The 25,818-nt window shown below is 49.6% G+C and overlaps 5 protein-coding genes across 9 annotated transcripts in view; 3 read left to right on the plus strand and 2 right to left on the minus strand.

Moving 5' to 3' along the window:
- LOC118231354 (E3 ubiquitin-protein ligase TRIM39-like) overlaps positions 1–3,179 on the minus strand; it is a 12,976-nt gene extending 9,797 nt beyond the window's left edge. The window contains exons 1-2 of one of the 3 annotated variants that reach the window (XM_035425071.1): positions 2,907–3,179; positions 320–370 (exon numbers count right to left, since the gene is read on the minus strand). Coding sequence is in view for 1 of the 3 variants with exons in the window: in XM_035425069.1 (XP_035280960.1) it covers positions 320–455; positions 2,907–2,909 (139 nt within the window). In the remaining 2 variants the exon portion in view is untranslated. Of the gene's footprint in view, positions 456–2,906 lie in introns of all 3 variants that reach the window. The other 2 variants (XM_035425070.1, XM_035425069.1) reach the window with 2 other exon arrangements.
- Positions 2,373–9,816, plus strand: homezb (homeobox and leucine zipper encoding b). Of its 3 annotated transcripts, XR_004766044.1 has the most exons (4): positions 2,373–2,758; positions 3,359–4,001; positions 5,408–7,201; positions 7,822–9,816. XR_004766044.1 is itself a non-coding variant. In XM_035425065.1 (3 exons), exons 2-3 carry the CDS (start codon positions 3,657–3,659, stop codon positions 7,136–7,138), a joined length of 2,076 nt encoding a protein of 691 aa, XP_035280956.1. In that variant the 5' UTR covers positions 2,373–2,758; positions 3,359–3,656; the 3' UTR covers positions 7,139–9,816. The 3 variants fall into 3 exon arrangements, 2 of the variants coding, with proteins under 2 accessions (XP_035280956.1, XP_035280957.1); XM_035425065.1 differs by having other exon boundaries at positions 5,408–9,816; XM_035425066.1 differs by lacking the exons at positions 2,373–2,758; positions 3,359–4,001 and adding an exon at positions 4,129–4,216 and having other exon boundaries at positions 5,408–9,816.
- Positions 7,976–9,876, plus strand: LOC118231355 (keratin-associated protein 4-12-like). Its single transcript, XM_035425073.1, has 2 exons — positions 7,976–8,817; positions 8,848–9,876. The coding sequence occupies exons 1-2, from the start codon at positions 8,007–8,009 to the stop codon at positions 8,943–8,945; spliced, it is 909 nt and encodes a 302-aa protein (XP_035280964.1). The 5' UTR covers positions 7,976–8,006; the 3' UTR covers positions 8,946–9,876.
- A 60-nt stretch (positions 9,877–9,936) lies between these two features.
- On the minus strand, positions 9,937–18,249 carry cideb (cell death inducing DFFA like effector b). The gene is made up of 5 exons (XM_035425076.1): positions 16,574–18,249; positions 15,660–15,774; positions 11,284–11,436; positions 10,778–10,977; positions 9,937–10,483 (listed from the first exon to the last, which is right to left on the minus strand). The coding sequence occupies exons 1-5, from the start codon at positions 16,597–16,599 to the stop codon at positions 10,327–10,329; spliced, it is 651 nt and encodes a 216-aa protein (XP_035280967.1). The 5' UTR covers positions 16,600–18,249; the 3' UTR covers positions 9,937–10,326.
- A 110-nt stretch (positions 18,250–18,359) lies between these two features.
- tinf2 (TERF1 (TRF1)-interacting nuclear factor 2) lies at positions 18,360–24,513 on the plus strand. Its single transcript, XM_035425068.1, has 10 exons — positions 18,360–18,716; positions 19,863–20,065; positions 20,424–20,516; positions 20,651–20,743; positions 21,251–21,361; positions 21,933–22,056; positions 22,629–23,463; positions 23,673–23,740; positions 23,998–24,080; positions 24,160–24,513. The coding sequence occupies exons 1-10, from the start codon at positions 18,689–18,691 to the stop codon at positions 24,241–24,243; spliced, it is 1,722 nt and encodes a 573-aa protein (XP_035280959.1). The 5' UTR covers positions 18,360–18,688; the 3' UTR covers positions 24,244–24,513.
- Positions 24,514–25,818: the final 1,305 nt, after the last annotated feature.

A 25,818-nucleotide genomic window follows, 5' to 3' on the forward strand; every position in this document is an offset into this window, starting at 1 on the left:
TCCAATTATACGCTGAATAAAAGGTTTTGCTTTACAAGGATATATTTTGCAAAAAAAAGGTAAATAGAATTACTCATACCTCTGCTTTCAGCGCTTTGTGAACATTCCTTTCGACTGACTGCTGCTAGCTGCTGCTAACTGCTGCTGCTAGCTGCTGCTAACTGCTGCTGCTAACTGCTGTTAACTGCTGCTGCTAACTGCTGCTAACTGCTGCTGCTAACTGCTGCTGACTGCTGCTAACTGCTGCTGACTCCCCATGGCAGGCTCAGCCTGAGGCACAGCCAGGCCCATTTTACCTGCGGTATGGAAGGTACAGTACCTGCAGAGCCTCCCCCAGGACCAGCACCTTGCACCCCGAAACGTGTTCCCCCTGCAACAACATCCATCAGATGGGGTGTGTCCTCAGATACCCCAGCACCCTGCAGGTGGGGTGTGTCTTCAGATACCCCAGCACCCTGCAGGTGGGATATGTCCTCTGTGTTTATGTACGTTTCATTGGTGTCCATCTTCAGTCTCGTCCTCTGAGCTGGAACCAGGCAGCTTTCTCTCTGTGTGTCTGTTTCTGTCTCTCCCTCTCTCTGTGTCTGTCTCTCTCTCTCCCTCTCTCTCTGTCTGTCTCTATCTCTCTTTTCGGAAGCTCTGATACCAGACACAGGCACATGTTGGTTTAAGTGACAGATGTGCGGTTGCAGTGAAGACATGAGAAACAAGAACTTCTCCCTTTCACACAAACACACCCATACACACACACACATGCACACGCACGCACACACATTACATTACATTACATTTATTTAGCAGACGCTTTTATCCAAAGCGACGTACAAAAAGTGCATTTCATGGTCATAGACAACTGCTAAACACAGGTTCAGTAAGGTACAATACTTATTTTGTACAGCTATTTCTAGCCAAGAACACAGTTTAGTTCACACAGTGAACACTATTCAGACCTAACCTCTGCAAAGCCAACTAGGCAGAAGAATAAGCTACAGTATTAGGACAAATACAAATTACAACAAGTGCTGGGATGGGGCAACATGTAACAAGTGTCATGAAAAAGGAGGGGGGGTAGATTTAGAGTGATATATACAGCGTGGTGGTGGTTAGTCTAGGTATAGTCTGAAGAGATGAGTCTTCAGGCCACGGCGGAAGATGAGTAGTGAGGGGGAGGTTCGGAGAGGGACGGGGAGTTCGTTCCACCACTGGGGAGCTAGGGTGGGGAGGCTCTGTGATCCCTTTGGGCGGGTGGGAGGGGTTACAAGGCACCCTGCTGCCGCAGAGCGGAGTGGTCGAGCAGGCACATAGAATCGAATCATGTCCTGCAAGTAGATGGGGGCTGTCCTGTTGGCAGCAGTGTAGACACACACACACATGCACGCACCCACACGCATACACACACACACGCACGCACACACACACACACACGCACCTGCACACACACATGCACAGACGCACACACACACATATACGCAAGCACACACACATGCACGCACGCCCGCACACACACATGCACAGAAGCATGCACGCACACCCACGCATGCAGGCTATTACATTGATGACATACTATATAATTGGATAACATTAATAAAAGTGGAGTAAAAAATATCATTTAAAAAAATACAGTTAGCTTTCTGGAATTGATCAGATTGGAATTATAATACATGTTTTTTTCTTGTCTTCTTAGCTCATGGTAGGCTGTCACATATTTCTCTCTATCTCCCTCTCACTCACTCTCCCTCCCTCTCTCTCACTCACTCACCCTCTCTCTCTCAATTCAATTCAATTCGCTTTATTGGCATGAAAAACATACAGTAAATATTGCCAAAGCATTACATAAACACACATACACAAGCACACACACAATAGACTATTGAGAGGATTTAGTTAACTGTGAGGATTTAGTTAATTATATTTACAAGTTGAACAGGTAACATTGTCCATCAAAAAATCTTATTCAGTTTCCCTCACATTATCTCTTTTATCTCTTTGCCATGGTTAATATGTCCACTTCATATATTGCTTAGTCTCTCTCTCTCTCCCTCTCCCTCTCTCTCTCTCTCTCTCCCTCTCTCTCTCACTCTCCCTCTCTTGCTCTCTGGTTTTCTTCCTTCAAATAATTCATTTTCAACTACATGTTAAACTTAAATTCAGCTTTCAATGTGCATAAGCACGTCTTTGCATGATAGGCTGCGCGGGTAATTTGCTTTCTAGGAAAGAACAGCCATTTCCAAAATGTGGTCAAGGTGGTCCAATAAATTTAGTTTCCTTTAAGTAACGCCTTCGGAAGTTTATGCCATTTGGCTTGCCATACATGGCTGTGCTCGTCCAATTATCGCCTTGTTTATAGCAGTGAAAACACGCCCCCTGTTCAATCACAGAAATGGCGGAAGGGCCAAGGGCTCGTATCTGAGTAAGCCCGGAGACACTCACGAATTTGCCGGAAAGATTTAATTTGGGCAGTGCGCAGTTAGCATGCTATAGTGTCTGTACGATGCCCTGTACGACATACACATACGTGTAGCATAACAAACAGTGCTGTCCGCACATGTTCCCCCGAAACCCCCTTGCTTTACCCCAGCGAGCTGAACAACCGTTAGCGCAGGAGACAGCAAGCTCTACGGCGTTTCATATATTTAGGAAACGGGAGACGAGCGAAGGTATCTGGCGAACTAAAAGCAAAGCACATTCTGGAAAGAAATGACGACACTTGCAATGCAGTAACTCCCGCTGTCGCTTTCCGTTTCACTAGAAATAACAGGTACGTTTATGAAACTACGAGGATTCCCGTGACATCGCGTCTGCTTGTCTATATAAATGTGTAACGTTAGCTTTGGATTGCACTCTGCGTTTGGAAAAGCTAGTTACTGAATGTGACATTACTTAGTAGCTAATATTAGCAAGTTTACCATGCGATGTCGTACGGCTCGCTGTTTTGTAGTAGCCCGATGTGAGCTGCTGTCAGTCTGCAGTTGAACGTTTTGCGCGTGACAAGTTAGTGCCTGCTCTCTGACGTAGTGTGCGTGTGTGTTTTGTCAGAAAGATGTTAGCTTTTCTAGCCCGTTAGCAGTGGCATAATTCATGATCTCTGTCTCCTCAGAGGTAGCGATCCTACTGTCCGGTGGCTACCAGGGTAGTGCTTTATAGTGGCTATATGCTAAAGCTGAGCGAATCTGAGGCCCGTCCCGGGAAAGGAGTGCTTACGAACGCGGTCTGAACTGGGAGCACTGCCGCTCAGGCCGGAAGTGTAGCGTGTGTCACAGCCCGGCGTGTTAAGAACGCAGAAAAAGCTTTTCATCGGAGCTACTCGCCGAATGGCACGTACGTAAACAATTATATGCTTTTTGTGTTTATTTTCTAGAGGGAGGACAGAAGTTTTGTAATTGGACTCCAAGAGGACAGAGTGGAGGCAGAAGGGCCTGTGATTGGTCAGAACTTGGGGACTGATTCAAGCAGCTAGACCAAGACAGGACTACTCACCAGCTCAGTCAGAAACAGCTGAGGGGTCTGCTCTGAGGTGGAGGTCCAATCTGGCACAAACTCCATTACCCAGCAGGCTCAGCCACAGCACCATCCTTGTGCTTTCAGCCTCTGGAAATCACCTTTCCCACACACACAGCCAATCAAGTGTTAATCAGTTAAAACAGTTTTAAAAAGCTATGGAGAGCAGCCCCGTCCCCCAGACAGAGAGGGACCCCTCGGGGATCAGCTGCGACCCCAGGGAAGAGTGGTCGGAGATACGGGGGATTGGCGGCCGTGCGGAGGATAAGGAGGAGCAGGAGCAGGAGGAAAAGGAGGCGCAGGGGAGTGCAGAGGAAGAGGAGGAGCAGGAGAAAACAGGGAGCGGAGGAAGGGCCAGCGTGGAGGAGGAGAGCGGTGGGGGAGGGGGCTACGCCTGTGGGATCTGCGGTTTCCATGCAGGGGACGTCCGAGGACTCAGCCAGCACCTGCACACCGTCCATCCCGTCTCCAGCCTGGCCGCACTGAGCGTGTGCGAGGAGCAGGTAGGACTCCAGCCTGGCCCCACTGAGCGTGTGCGAGGAGCAGGTAGGACTCCAGCCTGGCCCCACTGAGCGTGTGCGAGGAGCAGGTAGGACTCCAGCCTGGCCCCACTGAGCGTGTGCGAGGAGCAGGTAGGACTCCAGCCTGGCCCTACTGAGCGTGTGCGAGGAGCAGGTAGGACTCCAGCCTGGCCCCACTGAGCGTGTGCGAGGAGCAGGTAGGAGGAGCTTGCAGGAAGCGGTGGGCAGAGTTTGGTCAGATTCTGCTGCTTTTCCTGTTGGTGTGATGTGAATATTCTGTGAGCGCTGTAAGGGCCTCAGTAGGGCACTGTAAGGGCCTCAGTAGGGCACTGTAAGGGCCTCAGTAGGGCACTGTAAGGGCCTCAGTAGGGCACTGTAAGGGCCTCAGTAGGGCACTGTAAGGGCCTCAGTAGGGCACTGTAAGGGCCTCAGTAGGGCACTGCAAGGACCTCAGCAGGGCACTGCAAGGGCCTCAGTAGGGCACTGTAAGGACCTCAGTAGGGCACTGTAAGGACCTCAGTAGGGCACTGTAAGGGCCTCAGTAGGGCACTGTAAGGACCTCAGTAGGGCACTGCAAGGGCCTCAGTAGGGCACTGCAAGGACCTCAGCAGGGCACTGCAAGGGCCTCAGCAGGGCACTGTAAGGACCTCAGTAGGGCACTGTAAGGACCTCAGTAGGGCACTGTAAGGACCTCAGTAGGGCACTGTAAGGACCTCAGTAGGGCACTGTAAGGGCCTCAGTAGGGCACTGTAAGGACCTCAGTAGGGCACTGTAAGGGCCTCAGTAGGGCACTGCAAGGGCCTCAGTAGGGCACTGCAAGGGCCTCAGCAGGGCACTGCAAGGGCCTCAGCAGGGCACTGTAAGGACCTCAGTAGGGCACTGTAAGGACCTCAGCAGGGCACTGTAAGGACCTCAGTAGGGCACTGTAAGGACCTCAGTAGGGCACTGCAAGGACCTCAGTAGGGCACTGCAAGGGCCTCAGTAGGCCACTGTAAGGACCTCAGCAGGGCACTGTAAGGACCTCAGTAGGGCACTGTAAGGGCCTCAGTAGGGCACTGTAAGGACCTCAGTAGGGCACTGTAAGGACCTCAGTGTATTCTTGTATTCTGAGGATTTGAGCTGAATGAATGATTCATTTCTCTGCTGTAAATCCAAGTGAAAAACTTAGCTGTTGCACCTGTGCCAGGCTGTTTGTCAGCCTGTTGTATCCTGACTGGCTGACATTGAAAACCTTTTCTGAGCCTAACGTCTGATTGGCTGCACAGGCCCTTGCGTTTGGTAGCCATATTGACCTACCTGAGACAGTGAAGGTGAACCTGCTCCTTACCTGCAGATCCCTTCCCGGGGTGGGAGGGTGAATCTCACCTACTCTCCCTCTTTCTTTACAGCCCATGTCCCAGGATGGGGGGTCGTTGTCAATGGTGACGGACAGTGATCCCGGCAGTGGAACACGGAGCGAGCTCGAGGAGGCGGGACCCAAAGAGGGAGGGGCGGGGCCAGACAGCGACTCTCCTGTCCTTAGCCAGGGGTGCCCCCCCCGGCTGCCCCCCCTGCCCCCCGGTCACTCGGACAGCGAGGGCAGCAGCGAGGGCGGGGCAGGCTCGGGCCATAACCGCGCGGCCGTGGTGTGTCTCCCCCTGGTGGCGGAGGGGCTGAAGCTGGTGTGGACGCGCTCGGACCAGACGCAGGAGCTGGACGGCGTGCCGGAGCTGGTGCAGGCCTTCAACGCCTTCCCCTACCCCACGGCGGCGGAGGCGGGGGCGCTGGCGCGGGGGTGTGGCCTGCCGCTCGACGCCGTCAGGGTGTGGTTCATGGTGCAGCGCGTGCGCTACGGCATCAGCTGGGCGGGCGAGGAGATCGAGGAGACACGCCGCAAGCTGGCCGCCATCCAGGGCCTCCGCCCACCGCTCCCCAAACAGGAGGAGGAGGGGGACCAGGAGGAGGTGGAGGAGGAGGAGATGCGCACTTACTCGCCCAAGTTCTGGGGAAGCGGCGACGGGCAGCGGGGGATGGGCGGAGTCACGGGCGGCGGCGTGCGGGACTTCCTGTTCCGGCGGACCCGGCCGCTCTACCTGTCGCGAGGCCGCCGCCCCCTGGCGCTGAGGCGGGGGCTGGACCCCGCCCCCAGCCCTCTGTTCGTGGTGGCGCCGCCTGGGCTTGGCGGGCAGGGGCGGGGCAGGAAGTCGCGGCTGCAGCTCCGAGCCCTGCGCCGCAGCTTCCTGCGGGATAACTGGCTGTCGGAGGCGGAGCTTCGGCGGCTGCAGGCGGAGACCGGCCTATCCCGCGGCGAGGTGCGCAAGTGGTTCAGCGACAGCCGCTACCAGCTCAGGAGCAACGGGCAGCGCCCCCCGCAGGGGGCGGGGCAGGAACACGCAGCAGGGGGCGGAGCTGAGGACGGCCTGCTGGACAGCAGCGTGGAGGAGGACATGGTGGTCTCCGTGGAGAGCCCCAGGACGCCGCCCGCAGACAGCGCCGGCGTTTGGGCGGAGCGGGGAGGAGAGAAGGCGAAGGTGCTGAAGCAGGAGGACTCTCCACTGGATCCGACATCCTGCCTTGCCTCCTCGTCCCCGAGCCCGGTCCTCCTGACCAGCAGGGGGCGCCTGCGCAAGACCAAAGAGCAGCTGGCGGTGCTGAAGCAGTTCTTCCTGCGCTGCCAGTGGCCCACCAGCGAGGACTACACGCAGCTGGTGCAGCAGACCCGCCTGCCCCGCCCCGACGTCATCCAGTGGTTCGGCGACGCCCGCTACCGCGTGAAGAACGGGAACCTGCGCTGGGTGCGCAGCAAGCGCGAGCACGACCAGATCATGGCGGAGATCGCCCACGGCGACCGCCGCAGGAACATGGAGAATGGGGGCGGAGCCACCGACGTGCCGGCTCCGCCCCCTGCGGGCGCCCGGGGCGTGGCCGAGCCGGCGGCGGCGGAAAAGGCCAAGAGCGCGGCGGGCGGGACGGACATCCGGCCGCTGGAGCTGTTCTGGAGGCAGACGGGGGCGGAGCCTGGAGAGGCCGATCTGAGCACGCTCTGTAGGAAGTCGGGCATGAGCGCGCAGCAGGTGCGCGACTGGTTCACCTTTCAGGAGAGCGGCATGGCGGAGGTGGAGGTCAACATCAGCGACTGAGCACCGCCTCCCCCCTCCCCCCACAGCCCTTCCTATCTCTCTGCCCCGTGTCACCTGAACAAGGTGTGTGTGTGTGTGTGTGTGTGTGTGAGATATCACTCAATGATAAACCCAGGTTATTTCTTATGAAGTGATTTTTGCAGGTGAGCACTTATTTATTTATTTTTGTGTTTTTAAGGGCATACCGCTGCCATTATAGCCATTATATTACACAGTCCCGAGGTCCTCATCTGTGGGGTAAACCTTGACAAGTTCACATTCGTGTTTCGCTCTTTCCTTGGTGGCCAGAACCCCTGTTGATTTGTCTGCAGTGTTGGAGGGAAAATGTTCTGTGTGAGAGGGGGAATGGTTGTCTTATTTGGGCGGGGGGGGGCTTAGCAGCTTTTGCACCAAAATTACTTCGCACAATTTTGCATTATTGACAGCTCGTACTCCTTTCACTTAATTCATATTAGATTATTTACCAATCATATGTAACTCGTGTTGCTGAGTATAAAATATGATTTGTGTGCAACTAAGTTTATTGTGTTTTTATTAAATTCAGTGTTTTGGATTGTAAATTCAGACAGAGCATATTTCACTTTCCACTCCATAAAACAAAACAAAAATGAATTCACTCTAGAATGTGATGATTTGAGGGTCTAACACACCTCTTTCTCTCTCACGTACACGTTCACACACAGTCTTTGGGAAGGTTCCTCTCCTTATGGGATGAAGGGTGTGACCAAGAGGATGCCGTTGTGGAGAGGAAGATCTAGGCAAATGGACTGCATTTATATAGCGCTTTTATCCAAAGCGCTTTACAATTGATGCCTCTCATTCGCCAGAGCAGTTAGGGGTTAGGTGTCTTGCTCAAGGACACTTCGACATGCCCAGGGCGGGGTTTGAACCGGCAACCCTCCGACTGCCAGACAATCGGTCTTACCTCCTGAGCTATGTGGCGTATACTATCAGCTGCATCATTGTAAAACCTCTCCCTTTTCTCCTGGTGAAGATAAGATTGCTGATCTGGGATGTCAGTCTGAGATACACCTGTACGTTTCCTTTACATGCGAGTGTGTGCTGTACGTTTCCTTTACATGCGAGTGTGTGCTGTACGTTTCCTTTACATGCGAGTGTGTGCTGCACGTTTCCTTTACATGCGAGTGTGTGCTGTACGTTTCCTTTACATGCGAGTGTGTGCTGTACGTTTCCTTTACATGCGAGTGTGTGCTGTACGTTTCCTTTACATGCGAGTGTGTGCTGCACGTTTCCTTTACATGCGAGTGTGTGCTGCACGTTTCCTTTACATGCGAGTGTGTGCTGCACGTTTCCTTTACATGCGAGTGTGTGCTGTACGTTTCCTTTACATGCGAGTGTGTGCTGTACGTTTCCTTTACATGCGAGTGTGTGCTGTACGTTTCCTTTACATGCGAGTGTGTGCTGCACGTTTCCTTTACATGCGAGTGTGTGCTGCACGTTTCCTTTACATGCGAGTGTGTGCTGCACGTTTCCTTTACATGCGAGTGTGTGCTGTACGTTTCCTTTACATGCGAGTGTGTGCTGTACGTTTCCTTTACATGTGAGTGTGTGCTGCACGTTTCCTTTACATGCGAGTGTGTGCTGCACGTTTCGTTTACATGCGAGTGTGTGCTGCACGTTTCCTTTACATGCGAGTGTGTGCTGCACGTTTCCTTTACATGCGAGTGTGTGCTGCACGTTTCCTTTACATGTGAGTGTGTGTTATGTGGTTCCAAAGGTCTTAACTGCTCACTTTGAGGATGTCAACTGCCGAACTACAAACAGCGTGAGTCTGTGTCCCCGATAGTAACCGCGAAGTTGCCATGGTGACAGCGCTCTGCAGCAGGCTATCTTGGATTGAGCCTGAACTTCTGCTTTAGGAGCACCCCGATCTCAAGCCTTTTACTGTGACCTTTAACCTCTGAACTTTGCCTGGAGGGACAGAGGTACAGCTCTGAAAATGGGATATAGTCAGAGTTCTGATAATTTATCTTCTGTCTAGCAGTGTCTGATTGAATTTGATATTAATTTTTTTTTTGTGTGTATTTTTTTTTTTTTTTTTGGAAAAATGTAAATGTACTTGAAATCCCAGGCTGGAAAGAGCCATTTACTTGAAGTGTGGTTTTGTGTGTAAAGCTTTCCCCTGGGTGTGCTTGCTGTGATGAGCAGTGCTGGGAATGAGCTTGTCTTGCTGAAGTTTAAACCCTAACGACACCTTACCACTAGGTGGCGATAGAAGCACTTATAGGCTACCCACCTGCTACCCTCCAGGCAGTTTAGTTCAGGGAGCTCCTGCTACAGTGTTCTGACAAGTACCTTCTGTGATGTCACAATCTGACTGGAAGACCTGGGCAGCAGCGTAGGGTTTAGGACGTAGGGGATAGGGTTCAGGGGGTAGGGCGTAGGGAATAGGGTTTTGGATGTAGGGGGTAGCATTCATGGTTTAGTGTAATGGAGGCATTTGGCACCTGAAGCCCTGTCTCTAAGCACACAGCCATGGGTCTGGCCACTGGACTGGCATTTATAATTGTTTGTAATAAACTGTAAATTTTGCCTAATCATACGAGGATGTGAACAGTTCATTAATGTGCATCTACTAAGCCTGTGCAGTCTGTGATATTTCAGAGAGAACAGAAATCAGATGTTTCATAACTAAATATAATATGCTGGCCAGTGAAGTTCTGTATCTGCAGTATTCTTTTTTCAGTTTTTAAAAAATAAACATTCCCTTTATGTAATGGTTTCATAATCTGAAATACTGGCCTGAAGCAGGTACTTTTTAAGAAAGTGAAACCATAAACAGTGTATTTACAGTTTTATAAGACAAGCAACAATGAGTTCAGGAGCATTTCACATCAATAATTATGCGCAATCAGCTGATAATAAATTATGTTTCAGCTGTAATCGGGTACAGAATTGGGGGTAGTATTTGTACGGCGATGTGTAATTCCCTCACAGATGCAATTCTCATTAATGCAAGCATGCATCTGAGCATGAAATGTACGGAACAACATGTGCTCTGTAAGGTTTTATAAGGCCTTGACTGACACCTCGATCCCAACAGATAAGTGAAGATCACACACTGAGGAAGGCTAGCATGGAGGGAGCCACACCTACAGGGGTGGAGCTCAGGGTTGAGACATTTCCCTCTATCTGAAAGGGGGGGGGGGGGGTTAGTGGGGGCTGGCTCAGTCCCAGTGTCCTGAAAGGTAGGCGGAGCCCTCTGGGGAAGGGTGGGGCTGCCAGTGTTCCGCCCCCTCGATGATGCGGCGAATCACAGAGGCCGATGTGATCAGCATGTGACCAACAGCCTGTAGCAACGAGGAGGCCACACGCAGAGCTTCCCTGAGAGAGAAAGAGAGAGAGAGAGCAAACAAAGGGATAAAAGATAGAGATAAAAGATAAAAATAGAGGACCGGCAATACCAAGTACAAGCCCCCCTCCCTCTCCTCTCTTTCTCTCTCTCCACCTCTCCCTCTCTCCCCTCCTCCCTCTCCCCTCTCTTTCTCTCTCTTTCTCCCTCTCCTTCCTCTTCCCCCTCTCCTCCTCCCACTCTTCCTCTCCTGCTCTTCCTCCCCTTTTCCTCCTCCTCCCTCTCCCCCTCTCTCTCCCTCCCGCCCCTCCTCCTCCCTCTCTTACCTCAGCACTTTTTTGGGTCCCAGGCATTTGAAGTCGGCGCTGATGGAGTAGAGGCCCTGGAAGGTGGCCTTTACACTCAGGGAGCCGAACACGTCGCGCGGGTTCAGCCGGTAGAAGTCAAAGGTCACTCTTGCAATGTCACGCCCTGTACGGGGCTTCTTATTGGTGGAGGAGAACAAGACTCCACCCCCCTGAGATTTCTGAGAGAGGGAGGGGGGAAGAGAGAGAAGGATAATGCAGTACTGGTTTGGATGTCATGAGTAGTACATACATATAAATCAGTACTACACACACACACACACACACACACATACACACACTCACATACTCATACACACACACATACACACACTCACATACTCATACACACATACACTCACACACACACACACACACACTCACATACTCATACACACACACACATACACACACTCACATACTCATACACACATACACTCACACACACACACACACACTCACATACTCATACACACACACACACTCACATGTGATGGGGTCCATGTTTGTCCGGGCTCCAGGCCCATCAGGACAGTGTTATCAGGCAGGCTGAGGAGGAAGTCCTCTGACTCCACCTCCGTCCCGTCCTCCTCACAGACCAGACTGAGCGACATGGAGGAGAGCAGCAGGGCATGTGCAACCTGGAGACGCAGCGTCAATCACAGCATGACTCCGCCCCCTCAGCACACAGCTCCACCCCCACGCACCACCCTGCCCCCTCTCAACACAGCTCTGCCCCCTCAGCACACAGCTCCACCCCCACACACCACCCTGCACCCTCTCAACACAGCTCTGCCCCCTTTACATTACATTACATTACATTACATTCATTTAGCAGACGCTTTTATCCAAAGCGACGTACAAAAGTGCATTTTCATGATCGTAGACAACTGCTGAACACGGGTTCAGTAAGGTACAATTACTTATTTTGTAAAGCTATTTCTAGCCGAGAACAAAGAACACTATCCTGGTCTAACATCTGCAAAGCCAAACTAGGCAGAAGAATAAGCTACAGTATTAGGACAAATACAATTTACCAAGAAGTGCAGGGATGGGGCAACATGTAACAAGTGACAGGAAAAAGGGTTGTTTTTTTTTTTTTTTTTTTAAATATATATATATATATATATATACACAGCGTGGTGGTGGTTATTCTAGGTATAGTCTGAAGAGATGAGTCTTCAGGCCACGGCGGAAGATGGATAGTGAGGGGGAGGTTCGGAGAGGGACGGGGAGTTCGTTCCACCACTGGGGAGCTAGGGTGGAGAAGCTCTGTGATCCCTTTGGGCGGGTGGGAGGGGTTGCAAGACGCCCTGCTGCCGCAGAGCGGAGTGGTCGAGCAGGCACATAGAATTGAGTCATGTCCTGCAAGTAGATAGGGGCTGTCCTGTTGGCGGCAGTGTAGGCAAGGGTCAGGGCTTTGAATCGGATCCTGGCAGCGACCGGTAGCCAGTGAAGTGATCGCAGCAGGGGAGTGACGTGGGAGAATTTGGGGAGGTTGTAGATGAGTCGGGCAGCGGCATTCTGAATCATCTGTAGTGGCTGTATGGCACAAGCTGGCAGGTTTGCAAGGAGAGAGTTGCAATAATCAAGGCGAGAGGTCACCGTAGCCTGGACGAGCAGCTGGGTGGAGTGCGTCGTCAGGTATGGTCGAATCCTCCTGATGTTGTATAGGAGGAATCTGCAGGACCGTGATGTTGCCTTGATGTGCTCCTTGAGGTCCAGCTGGTCATCCAGGACCACCCCCAGGCTCTTTGCAGAGTGAGAGGCAGTCACTGTGGTGCCATCAACCGTGATTGAGAGTTCACGAAGCAAGGAGGTCTTGTACGGGAAGAAGAGCAGCTCAGTTTTGTTGAGGTTGAGCTTCAGATGGTGGCTGGCCATCCAAGTGGAGATGTCAGCCAGGCAGGAAGAGATCTTATCATTGATCTGTGTGGCCGAGGGGGGGAAAGAAAAGTAGAGTTGTGTGTCATCTGCATAACAATGATAGGAAAAACCATGTGAATTAATGACTGAACCAAGAGATCTGGTGTATAAGGAGAACAGCAGAGGACCCAGTACAGATCCCTGTGGCACTCCCGTGACAAGTGGATGAGAGGCAGAGGCAGACCCCTTCCAGGTGACCTGGTAGGTCCTATCTGCAAGATAGGAAGAGAACCAAGACAGGGCAGTCCCGGTAATTCCCATCCCAGCCAAGGTGGAGAGGAGTATTTTATGGTTGACCGTGTCAAAAGCTGCAGACAGGTCAAGAAGGATCAGGACAGAGGAGAGGCGTGAGGCTCTTGCAGTGGCAAGTGCCTCCGTCACAGCTAGTAGTGCAGTCTCTGTTGAGTGCCCGGATCGGAAGCCAGACTGGTGAGGGTCTAGCAGGTTGTTCTGATGGAGAAAAGAGGTTAATTGTTTAAGAACTGCTCGTTCGAGGGTTTTGGACAGAAAGGGTAGAAGGGATACGGGTCGATAATTTTCTACATCGGAGGGGTCTAAGGTGGGTTTTTTGAGTAGTGGGGTAACACGAGCCGTCTTAAAAAACAGAGGGAACATGACCAGAGGAGAGAGAGGAATTAACAATGGAAGACAGATAGGGAAGGAGCTCGCTGGAGATAGATTGGAGAACTTTTGATGGGATGGGGTCAAGTGGACAGGTGGTTGCGCGATGAGAGGTGATGAGTTGTAATACATCAGAGTCCTCCAGCATTTCAAAGGAGGTCAGTGTGGCTGTGGGGTTGTCCTGGGGGGTTGGGGGGCTCACTGGACGGGTGAAGGAGTTCCGGATTGTAGCCACCTTTCCTTCAAAGGCGGCCAGAAAGTCATCTGCGGAGAGGGAAGAGGGAGGTGGGGGTGGAGGAGGAATGAGGAGGGAAGAGAAGGTGGAGAATAGTTTACGTGGATTAGAGACACATGCGCTGATCTTGGATTGGAAAAAAGAGGCTTTTGCAGACGTGAGGGCAGATGTAAAAGTCGCCAGCAGGGTATGGTATGCGGTCAGGTCATCAGAGGATCGGGATTTTCTCCACTTTCTCTCTGCAGCCCGCAGTGATGTTCTGCTGGAGCGTAGTGACTCAGTCAGCCATGGGCAGGGGGGTGAGGGGCGTGCTGGTTTGGAGACAAGAGGACAAAGTGAGTCGAGGGACTGAGAGAGGCAGGAGTTGAGGGTGGAGGTGGCAAGGTCAACTGGCAGGTTAGAGAAAGACGCAGGAGGGGGAAGTGTAGACAGAGCAGTGGAGACGAGGGAGGATTGTGACAGAGTAGGGAGATTTCTCCTGAAAGTTACTGTGGGTGAGCTATTGGATGAATTGAGGGGGAGTAAATAGGAGAGGGAGAAAGAAAGAAAGAAGTGGTCTGAGACATGGAGGGGAGTCACTGCAAGTTGGGGAATGGAGCAGCCTCTGGTGAATACAAGGTCTAGTTGGTTACCAGCCTTGTGTGTGGGGGGGGAGGAGGACAGGGATAGGGCGAAAGACTGGAGGAGTGAGGCAACCCTGGACAGTTGGGAGGTTTCTGGTGGGAGGTTGAAGTCTCCCAGTAGAATGGCAGGAGTGCCATCCTCGGGGAGGGAGCTCAGGAGAGTGTCCAGCTCGTCCAGAAATGAGCCGAGTGGACCTGGAGGGCGGTACAGAACAATAACGTGAAATGTAGAGGGATGAGTTACAGTGATCGCGTGAAATTCAAAGGAGGAGAAAGTAGGGTTAGGACTGGGGAGGACACAGAACTTCCAGGACAAGGAAATGAGTAGACCGGTACCCCCGCCTCGGCCAGAGGCCCTGGGGGTGTGCGAGAAGGAGTATCCCGCAGACAGTGCAGCTGGGGTGGCGGTGTTATCGGGAGTGATCCAGGTTTCCGTGAGAGCCAGGAAGTCAAGAGACTTCGTCTTGGCAAAGGCAGTAATGAAGTCAGCTTTCTGGACGGCTGACTGGCAGTTCCATAATCCACCTGTGACAGTGAATTCCTGAGGTGTGGATAAGGGTGGGTAGATCAAATTGGTTAAATTACGCCTGCGGTGAACAGACCATTTGGGGCGAGGCAGCACGCACAAGGGAATGGGGTTTAAAAACATGATAAACTGATGACGAGGCTGCCTATGGCAGCCTCTGCTGAAACTATAAATACTGGGTGACAATTACGTGCTTGCATTAGCTTCATTAGGGCAGATAAGCACCAGGTGAAGCTCCTCGAAATTAGCTCAACAATACGGGGCAGTTAAACACCAATCCCCACACACAGTTTCACTAACGCCTTTAACTAACTAACAACAGCAAGTCAACTACAGATATTCTCAGCTAACGCCCAACTAAGCTTGCTGACTAGCAACAGTTGAGACAAGTTTTAAAAAAGATTAGGCTACCTAAATTACACACAACTATGTTCGCTAACTAGCAACAGCAGAAACAAATTAAGTTATGATACGCTTATCTGAATCGCGGGGGACGGCAGAAGCGACGACACAATCAGATGCCCCCTGAGCACACAGCTCCACCCCCACACACCACCCTGCACCCTCTCAACACAGCTCTGCCCCCTGAGCACACAGCTCCACCCCCACACACCACCCTGCCCCCTCTCAACACAGCTCTGCCCCCTGAGCACACAGCTCCACCCCCACACACCACCCTGCCCCCTCTCAACACAGCTCTGCCCCCTGAGCACACAGCTCCACCCCCACACACCACCCTGCCCCCTCTCAACACAGCTCTGCCCCCTGAGCACACAGCTCCACCCCCACACACCACCCTGCCCCCTCTCAACACAGCTCTGCCCCCTGAGCACACAGCTCCACCTCCACACACCACCCTGCCCCCTCTCAACACAGCTCTGCCCCCTCACTGCACAGCTCTGCCCATTACCCTCTCACTCTTGTCTCTCTCACCCTCTCTTTCAGCTCCTGCAGCGTTCCCGCAGTAACGCCCTTCCTCGTGGCTCTGTCACAGGAGCATGCTCTGAAGGGCCTCTGGGGGGCTGACCACACCCTCCTCGAGACTGACCTGGGGGCGGGGTTAAAAAGGGTCAACACTTTACTGACAGCGTTAATACAGTATATACACACTGACTGCACATTACACTGCGAGGGAGGGTTCATACAGCATATACACACTAACTGCACACTACACTACATTAACACTGCACTGAGAGAGAGAGGGTTAATATAATATATACACACTGAGTGCACACTACACTGCGAGAGAGGGTTCATGCAGTATATACACACTAACTGCACACTACACTACATTAACACTGCACTGCGAGAGAGAGGGTTCATACAGTATACACACACTAACTGCACACTACACTACATTAACACTGCACTTAGAGAGGGTTCATACAGTATATACACACTAACTGCACACTACACTACATTAACACTGCACTGCGAGAGAGAGGGTTCATACAGTATACACACACTAACTGCACACTACACTACATTAACACTGCACTTGGAGAGGGTTAATATAATATATACACACTAACTGCACACTACAGTATCTATTTAATTGACTGATTTTATTTGAGATATTTTCAAATACATATGGGGTCGGTAGTGCTTAAAGTATACATATGAAATGATCAAGAAAAACAAACACAATAAAGTCATGATGACTTATTTCCACTGTGGTCCTTGTACAACTTCATAAATTCCTATTACAACAAAAAGTACAGAGAGAGAGAGAGAGAGAGAGAGAGACTAAGCAACATATGAGGTGGACATATTAACCATGGCAAAGAGATAATGTGAGGGAAACTGAGTAAACATTTTTGATGGAAAATGGAAAACAAGTAACTCACTTTATCAGTGATGAAGTTGTCTCCATTCCCAAGCCTCTGATGAAGTGCTTGTCCTCTTTCGGTCTGTTTCTTTTCTCTTTAGTTACTGTTGGTGGATGATTTGCTTCTAACTAACCAGCGAAAGACCAGAACTCAGACAGGACTTTAGTCAGGCTTGTGTGATCATTCAGAGGCAGATAACGTTGGGCAAAGTCCTTCCTATTCATCCCCTTCCACCTTCCCCACTTCCTGTCAAAACAGTCTTTACAGAATGAAGAAATATTTAACACATTTCTTTCCTTGCTGACTAGCTGTACATAAGCATTTATACTTATTTACATAAGTATTTATGGCTGTACATGAGTATTTTAAAAATAAAATGAAGGACTTATTTAGAAAGCAATGGAGTGTGAAACAAATAATGTTTCGACAGCCAGTGGGGTGTGGTTTAGAGTGAAGGACATCTTGGCTCCTAAGCAGAATCAGAGATTACAGTTAGCATGAGCAACGCACTCCCCCATCCCTGAAGGACTCAAACACTGGCGTATCAGTAACGCCCTGTAGTGCGCATTGCTTGTTCTCACTATCTTGTCCAATTTAATTTGCACACTGTGTATTGCTAATGGGCATCCTAAATAAATAAATAAATAAATAAAAAAATTTAGTGGGAACTGTTGCCTGCTTGTTCACTCAGCCACATCACTAACAGCTGTATTTCCTTATATGGGCTATGTATTCCTAATTTCATCACTCACATTACACAAATATTTCTGTGCATTTCAATACCAATAAATTCCTACTCTTTATTCCAGTAAGTTGATAAATGTGATCCTCTCATCTCACCAACCCACCGGGAACTCAGGTCCCCTACGGCCAGTCACCTTGCCACCCCCTCGGCATCATTACTCTCCTATTTTGTGTTGCGTGTGAGTTATTTTGACCAAGTCACCAATGAACCAGTTTTAAAGTTATAACAAATAATATTACCATTTACATAGCAAGTTACATTAGCCTGGAAGTATCCGTCGAAAGCCAAACTTCGTTCTGGCAGGAAGTAACTTGGACTGCGGACGACTGACTAATGAACCCCGCACTCCTGACCGCTGATACTATTGCTACATCATCAAAGAACACCAACAACATTTCTCTGCACACATGCTCAAATCATGCTCGTTTTTCCTCATTTATTTGGCGCCCCAATCAGCGCCATGTATTTACAGCTTGTAGTCCTAAACCCCGGAAGTAAGCTGGCATTTTCGAGCCATGGGTTCCCTCGTCAAATTTCCAAAGCATTTTTCTCATAGGGATTTCATTTTCTGCCGAAAATAAGGTCTGTGGTGAACGTAAGCCTAAGTGATTTTGTTCTACGAGATAAATTAAATCCATTAACACATCAACTGTGGATTTCGAAGCTGGTATGTGCTTTTAAAAAGTAAGTTGCTAACAAGGTGCTATATTTAAACTACAACAATGGTCGCATTGCAATCGCCACTTTTGTTGTCATACTGGCTCGCATGCCCATAGCAACTTGTGAGCAACTTACTTTTTACGACGAAGGAACCCATAGCGGAAGTAACTCCCGAGTTTGCCTACAAAAAGACGTAATCACTATAACACTATTCCCACCCAACCGCGTTCATGGAGGATCATAAACCGTATAAAGTGCCGGGTACACAGATATCAGTCCCGAGATTTGAACGCGCCCACGACATGCTCACTGAACTGTATAGGTTATTATGTAGTTCACTAGACAAGCATATATGACCTACGTACGCTCTATGGTCCGAGAACTGCGGAAACTTTACCTGACGTCACATCCTGGTACCGGAGCTAACGTGTTTTTCCGGTCGCGGGTACGGCGGGAGACACTCGATTTCCTGTGTTTTAGCTACTTTTTTTCGCTACGGGCTGTGGAGAGTTCTCAAGAAAACGTTTTATACTACTTTTGCCAAGACGTGTCAGTATTTACTTTTTTCCGCAGTTGTTCTTTGGAATCGTTGATAATGAACTTTCTCGCTTAGCTGGTTATTAGCTTATTAACTTTAACTTAAAGTTGACAAGATTGGAAGACAGCTATTGTCTTTCCATACCTGGCTTAATAGAGAAGTTTTAACACTACCTGCACTTGTTTCTGAAATGGAATCGAGGAGTTCTACGGAGGAAGGTATGCAACCGGCGACCTGTTTAGCTATTTGTGCTTGCTTAGTTTTGGAATGCTCGTGTCTTCACTTTTAACTGCATAGTTAGGTAGACTATTGGCTGTCTGACAGGGGAATGAAAATGACCTTTGGCTCGCGCTAGCACATTTACAGAAATCCTATTTATGTGCATATAAACGAATAAATAAACAACCTGTTAAAAAATGAATAAATCTCGATTCTCTCCGTTCCGGTTCATAATGTGTCTGACGAATAAATTAAGCGAGCCTGCTCGTGTCAGATTGAAGAAGTGGTTGTGGATCAGCCGCTTCAGGCTTAACATTATCCGGTATGAAAAGCATCGGCAGTACAAAGGGCTCCGAGCAAAACAGAAGTAGACTTGTTGACTAACGTTAGCTGGGGAATATTAAAATATTAATAATAGTGAGTTATACAATGCAGTGATGATATACGGTAGTTTCGTTTGTCTGTGTGTACATCCCGTATTAACCCTCTCTCAGTGCAGTGTGTATATACTGCATTAACCCTCTCTCTCAGTGCAGTGTTAATGTACTGTAGTGTGCAGTGTGTATATACTGTATTAACCCTCTCTCAGTGCAGTGTGTATATACTGCATTAACCCTCTCTCAGTGCAGTGTGTATATACTGCATTAACCCTCTCTCTCAGTGCAGTGTTAATGTACTGTAGTGTGCAGTGTGTATATACTGTATTAACCCTCACTCAGTGCAGTGTGTATATACTGTATTAACCCTCTCTCTCAGTGCAGTGTTAATGTACTGTAGTGTGCAGTGTGTATATACTGTATTAACCCTCTCTCTCAGTGCAGTGTGTACATACTGCATTAACCCTCTCTCTCAGTGCAGTGTTAATGTACTGTAGTATGCAGTGTGTATATACTGTATTAACCCTCTCTCAGTGCAGTGTGTACATACTGCATTAACCCTCTCTCTCAGTGCAGTGTTAATGTACTGTAGTATGCAGTGTGTATATACTGTATTAACCCTCTCTCTCAGTGCAGTGTTAATGTACTGTAGTGTGCAGTGTGTATATACTGTATAAACTCTCTCTCAGTGCAGTGTGTATATACTGTATTAACTCTCTCTCTCAGTGCAGTGCTGATGTCTCTCACCCTTTCTCTCTGCTCTTGTAGAACACACCCTCGCCCTCTCTTCCCTGCGTATCATGGCTCCGCCCCTGCGGTTGGTCTCCGCAGCCATGTGGCACGTGATGCAGCGGAAGGATGTGCTGCATTATGGGAAGCTGGAGGAGTTTGTCACGTCGGTCTCAGAGGCGGTCCCTGGGTTGCTTAGTTACAGGCACAGGGCCAAGCTAACACTGGGGCTACGAGCAAGGGTGAGGGGGCGGGGCAATAGGGACAAAGGGTGGGGGATAGGGCCGGGGCAGGGCAGGAGGCATGTTAGGGACCCCGGGTGAGGTAGTCTACTAGACAGAGGCATTCATTGCTATGTGGTGGCCTGTAGGGTGTGGGATTCTTTCTAGAGTACTTAAGCTGATGTTTCCTTTGTAATGGATGCGCATATTTCGAAATGCATGTACAGGTGTGACTTGTACTCATCCCTAAGACCTACTGTACAGGTGTTATGGCTTTTTGAATGAGGGAGCAGGGGCTGGAAAGAGCTTGCTTTGGGGGTGCAGGTGTGCAACTCCATTGTCCAGTGCTTATGAGTTTCGGGGTGCCTGTTTATTGCAGCTCATCCTGGAGTTGTTTCGGACACAGGACCCCCCAGACCCCACCGTTATCCTGCCCCACCTAGACAGGATCGAACCACCCCTGTGTAATAGGGTGAGGGTCCATACACTTTTGTTGTGTGTGTGTGTGTGTGTGTGTGTGAGTGTGTGCGTGCGTGTCTGTGTGTGTTAGTGTGTGCATGCGTGTCTGTGAGTGCGTGTGTGTCTAACTGCTGTGTGTTGTTTCAGAGGGATAAAAAGGTGGAGTTTTCGGCCTCTACCTTTCGACAGTTAGTGAGAGCTCTTCTGGTCAGGCCTGCTGAAAGAGAGCAATTCTTCCAGGTTTGACCCCGCCCACAGCCCCCCCCCCCCACCCACCGTGTCACTTCCTGCTGGCCTTCCTCAGCCCTGCCCTCCCCGCTTTTTACCTGCTCTGTTTCATAAAAGACAGTTGGCATTTTTTTGTCGAACAGCTCGGCCTTGAGCTGTGAGGTTTGTTGCGTATTGATTGATCCTTTAGATGTTGTCACACACGCACGCACACACACACACGCACACGCACGCACACACGCACACGCACACACACTCTCAGAAACACATGGTATGGGCTAAATTGTTCTAAATCATTAGTTTTTAAAAAAAATTGATGTGTGGAATAAATGGTGTTCTTCTCTCCCTCTCTCCCTCCCCTTCTCTCTCTCCCTCTCCCTCTCCCTCTCTCCCTCTCCTTTCTCACTCCCTTCCTCTCTCTCTCTCCCTCTTCCTCTCTCCCTCTCCTTTCTCACTCCCTTCCTCTCTCTCTCTCTCTCTCTTTCTCCCTCCCTCCCTCCCTCCCCCTTTCTCTCTCAGGAGGTGTTTGTGGTTCAGTATGGCCCCCAGTTTGATTCTGCATTAGAGAAGCTGCTTTGGGAATTCCTGTCCCGTTTGGACCAGCTGCTGCCTGTGCCAGACCTGGCTCAGGTATGCCCCCCCCAGCACGCCTCATCTGCACCCTCTTCACAAGGAAACAGTCTAACTGGTGACTGCAGGGGGCTTTAAATGGGTATTACGCCTATCATGTCACAGATACTCTGATCTGCACAAATGCTTTGATCCTGCACTGATACTCTCATCCTGCACAGATACTCTGATCTGCACTGATACTCTCATCCTGCACCGATACTCTCATCCTGCACAAATACTCTGGTCCTGCACAGATACTCTGATCCTGCACAAATAATCTGATCCTGCACAGATACTCTGATCCTGCACAAATAATCTGATCCTGCACAGATACTCTGATCCTGCACAAATACTCTGATCCTGCACAAATACTCTGATCTGCACAGATACTCTGATCCTGCACAAATACTCTGATCCTGCACAAATACTTTGATCCTGCACAGATACTCTGATCTGCACAGATACTCTGATCCTGCATTTTGTCCTCATTTCTGAAGGTTGTGATGCTGTTGTTTCTTTTTCTGGATAAGGAAGTTTGCAGAGACTTGTGTAATTCTGAGGCTCTTTTACCTTGCGTGGTGTTTTTCAGACGGTGTCTTGGCTCAGCACTGCCCCCTGTGTGCTGGAGGACTGTGAGCAGCCAGTCTCTCAGCCTGTGCTCCTGAACACTCTGTTACAGCACCACAAACGCCTGGGACATCTGAGCACTGCCGGTGTGTCTCTGAACACTCACCTCTCCCTGTACAGCACTCTGTGTGTTGAGTGTTGTGTTGAGTGTTGTGTGTTGGGTTGAGCATTGTGTGTTGAGTATTGTGTTGAGTACTGTGTGTTGGGTTGAGTGTTCTGTGTTGGGTTGAGTGCTGTTTGTTGGGTTGAGTGTTGTGTGTTAGGTTGAGTGTTATGTGATTGGGTTGAATGCTGTGTTTTGGGGATTTATTTATTAAATATTTTTTGTGTTTTGAGGGGACGGGGTCTTAGAGGGGTTGGAGTGGTATATTAGAAATTAATAGTGTATGTTTTGTGTGTTTGATAAAGGAACATTTCCCTCTCTCTTCCCCCATTTCCCCCCTTTCTCTTTATCTCTTGTTTTCTCCCTCCCTATGTCTCTCCCCCTCTCTTTCTCTCACATTCCCACTCCCTCTCTGTCCCCCTCTCTCTTTCTCCATCTCTTGCTTTCCCCCTCTGTCTCTACCCCTCTCTTTCTCTCACATTCCCACTCCCTCTCTGTCCCCCTCTCTCTTTCTCCATCTCTTGCTTTCCCCCTCTGTCTCTACCCCTCTCTCAGCATCTCTCCCGTCCTCCATGGGGGACTCCATCCTCTCCTCTCTGTCCCTCCCTCCCTCTGGTCGAGTGCGGAGCACCAGTCAGGAAATGAACTCCCTTAGCCAATCAGGCGTTGGGCCTGACTCTCTGAGCCCCGCCGCTCTGAGACATCCTGCCAATCGCAGGCAAGGAAGTGGTTCCCCCATCCAGCCCATGAATAGTCAGGACCTTCCTTTCACGCCCTCCAAGGGTAGGAGGGTGGAGACTGCACAGGCCACGCCCATTATCAGCAAGGAGGTGGAGTCTGGAGTGGGGAGTCCCCACTCCCTTTACACGGGAGTGAAGTTACGATCACAGGCAAGTTTGGACAGGGGCGGGGAGAGGCAGGAGGGGGCGGAGAGGAAAGAAGGGAGGGGCGGAGCCTGTAATGAACAGGAAGCCTGTTTCAAACAAAGGAGACTGGAGGAAGAGCAAAGGACAGGTGGAGGTGGAGAGAACAGGGCGGAGCTGAGAAAGAGTGAGCATCTAAGGCAGGAGAGGAGGAGCCAGAGGGAGGACAGGAGTGGTGCCCCCCCATCCCCCCCACAGGAAGAGGCGGAGCTTTCTCCTCTGGTCATATCCTGTCTGCAGAGACAACCCCGAGTCCGGCTGGAACGACTGCGCCTTGCGGACATCGCTCCGCCTGCTCTGTCGTCCCCTCGTCTCCCTGGCAGCGGAGTGCGGTCGCCACGGAGACCGGCGCCAGGGGCAGCGGTGGCTGCGTCGCCCAGGAGGGGATGGTGTCCGGGGACCCGGAAGAGGAAGTTGAGCAGCACTGTGACCCCTGAGAAATGCCTGCCGAACTCATCAGAGAAAGAGTAAGAGAGTCTGGGCCAAACACAGCTTGCGTCGGTCAGTCAGTCATTCTGGTGTTTCAGCTTGTAGCATGTAAGCAACAGCCCTCATACATCCATTTCTGATCTGAGAGGGGCGTGCCTGTGTGCGTGTCCCATTTTAACAGAATTTGCTCTGGAAATTATTTAGGTAAATAATACACTGCAATTAATTCTTCCCTTTTTTACTTTAGAAACTCCGCTGACTCTTCATTAATGTGGGGGACGTCCCCTGTCCTCTCCCTCAGGACCAAGAGTGGAGGTACAGAAATACTGTGGATATACTGCATTAACCCTCTCTGTGCAGTGTTAATGCGCAGTGTTATTATACAGTGTTAATGTGCAGTGTTATTATGCAGTTTTAATGTGCAGTGTTATTATACAGTGTTAATGCACAGTGTTATTATACAGTTTTAATGTGCAGTGTTATTATACAGTGTTAATGCACAGTGTTATTATACAGTGTTAATGCGCAGTGTTATTATACAGTGTTAATGTGCAGTGTTGACTCCACCTCAGGCAGGGACTCCCTCCGTCCTGATTGTGATGATGACATCATCATAGATTCCGAAGATGATGAAATAAATAATGTTAAAGGGAGGGTGAGTTGTGAGCATGCAGTAGTGTGTGTCTGTGTGTGCATGTGTGCACATGAGTGATCTTGCTCTTTGTCTCCCTCAGCTGTTTGTGAAGCAGTACTACAGGACCAAGAACAACACCTTTGTTCCCACACTTCGAGAGTTCTGGGGCCACAGTTTGGCCTGACCGGCTGTGTGTGTGTGTGCGTGCATGCACATGTGCAGGTTTCTCTGTGAATATCAGTGTTTCTTTTAAGACTAATCTAGGTAATGTTTTTATAATGTATTTATATGTTGTATATTTTGACCATGTGGGACAGATTGCAAGTTAATGGATGACTTACAGGGTACAATATATTATACCTGTTAACTCATTATGTAAATGGAACATGACTAAAACTACCTGAACTATTAGCTCTTCACCAGTTCGTTATAATAAATATTTTTGAAGAACAGACTGGAGATTGGTGTGTCTGTATTGTTGGAATGTTCTAAATGTTCAGCAGGGTTCTGATACTTGGTGATTTTGTCAGTGAGATTCATTGTAAACTTTTACAATGATGATGATGTAAGAGCCACACTTGTGAGCTGCCCCTTATCGGACCAGCAAAGGAAAACAGAATGACTGTTTACTGGGCTGCCAGGGAGTTGGGGGGGGGGGGGGGTATACGTCCCCCCAATATGTAGTATGGTTGCAGCCTTGCCTCACGGAAACTAATTGAGGAAAATTAGCTGAGGTTAAAATGTCATTGCTAGCTGCTAGCTCCTGATAGTACAGAGAGGAAAAGGGAGGGGCTAGCTGCTAGCTACATGCTAACCTTTTGAGTGAGTTTTACCCTGTGTTTTAGGCCCAGATTATTAGATTAGTTGCATTTGGCACAGATCAGATGCGAGTGTAAACCAGCCTTATGAAGGAAATATAAGTCAAAACATAGTAAATGGGTTGATAAGTTTATTTACATCACCCTGTGTTGAATAATCTCATAACATCGGCATGTACATATTATCTCACACACACTCCCCCACACTTGAGCCGCGTTTCCACCAAAATTACCCGGAACTTTCAGTCCCAGGAACTACTTTACCAGGAACTAAAAGGTTCCTTCAGCCAATGGTTGTCTGCGTTTCCACCGGGGTCTAAAGTACCGCGAAGATTAGGCAGATGGACCACTGACGTTGTCGTCGGTCCATCTGTCATATGATTTCTTCTGTAACCCCATACTACCACCGAAGTAGCCTACATTATTTTCTAATAACCGGGACAGCCCGGAGGGGTTTATTCCACTTATATACAACGGGTTACCAACAATGACTATATATGGTTACTTTTGTATTTATTGATTTTCATATATCCTCTCAAACACATTCATTAACAGCAGAAAACATGCACACGTTGTAAACAATTTGCTGTTTTATTACTTTCTCGTCGTCAATTCCATATAGGCAAATCGCAAAATGACAAGAATAGAACGAAAACTCGGACTTGCGTGAAAATGTAAATTAGTAGTGGTACAGCCACCGTTTGCTTTCCTTCGAAGTTACTGCTAGCCGAGCAGCGAGGTGTGCCCTCCCGATGCGAACCATGCACCATAAATGAGTCCATAGTCTTCCTGGTCTTTTCGTGGAATTGAAAAATGGCAGTAAAATTGAGTAAAATTACGGCAGTCTGAAAAAGCTAAAGGGAAGATTACTAGAATTAACCTGTTATTTTACCCGGATAAAAAGTGCGGAAGGTGATTTCCAGTTTGCTTGTACTGTATCA

Source organism: Anguilla anguilla, chromosome 7, assembly GCF_013347855.1.
Source record: "Anguilla anguilla isolate fAngAng1 chromosome 7, fAngAng1.pri, whole genome shotgun sequence".
NCBI lineage: Eukaryota > Metazoa > Chordata > Actinopteri > Anguilliformes > Anguillidae > Anguilla > Anguilla anguilla.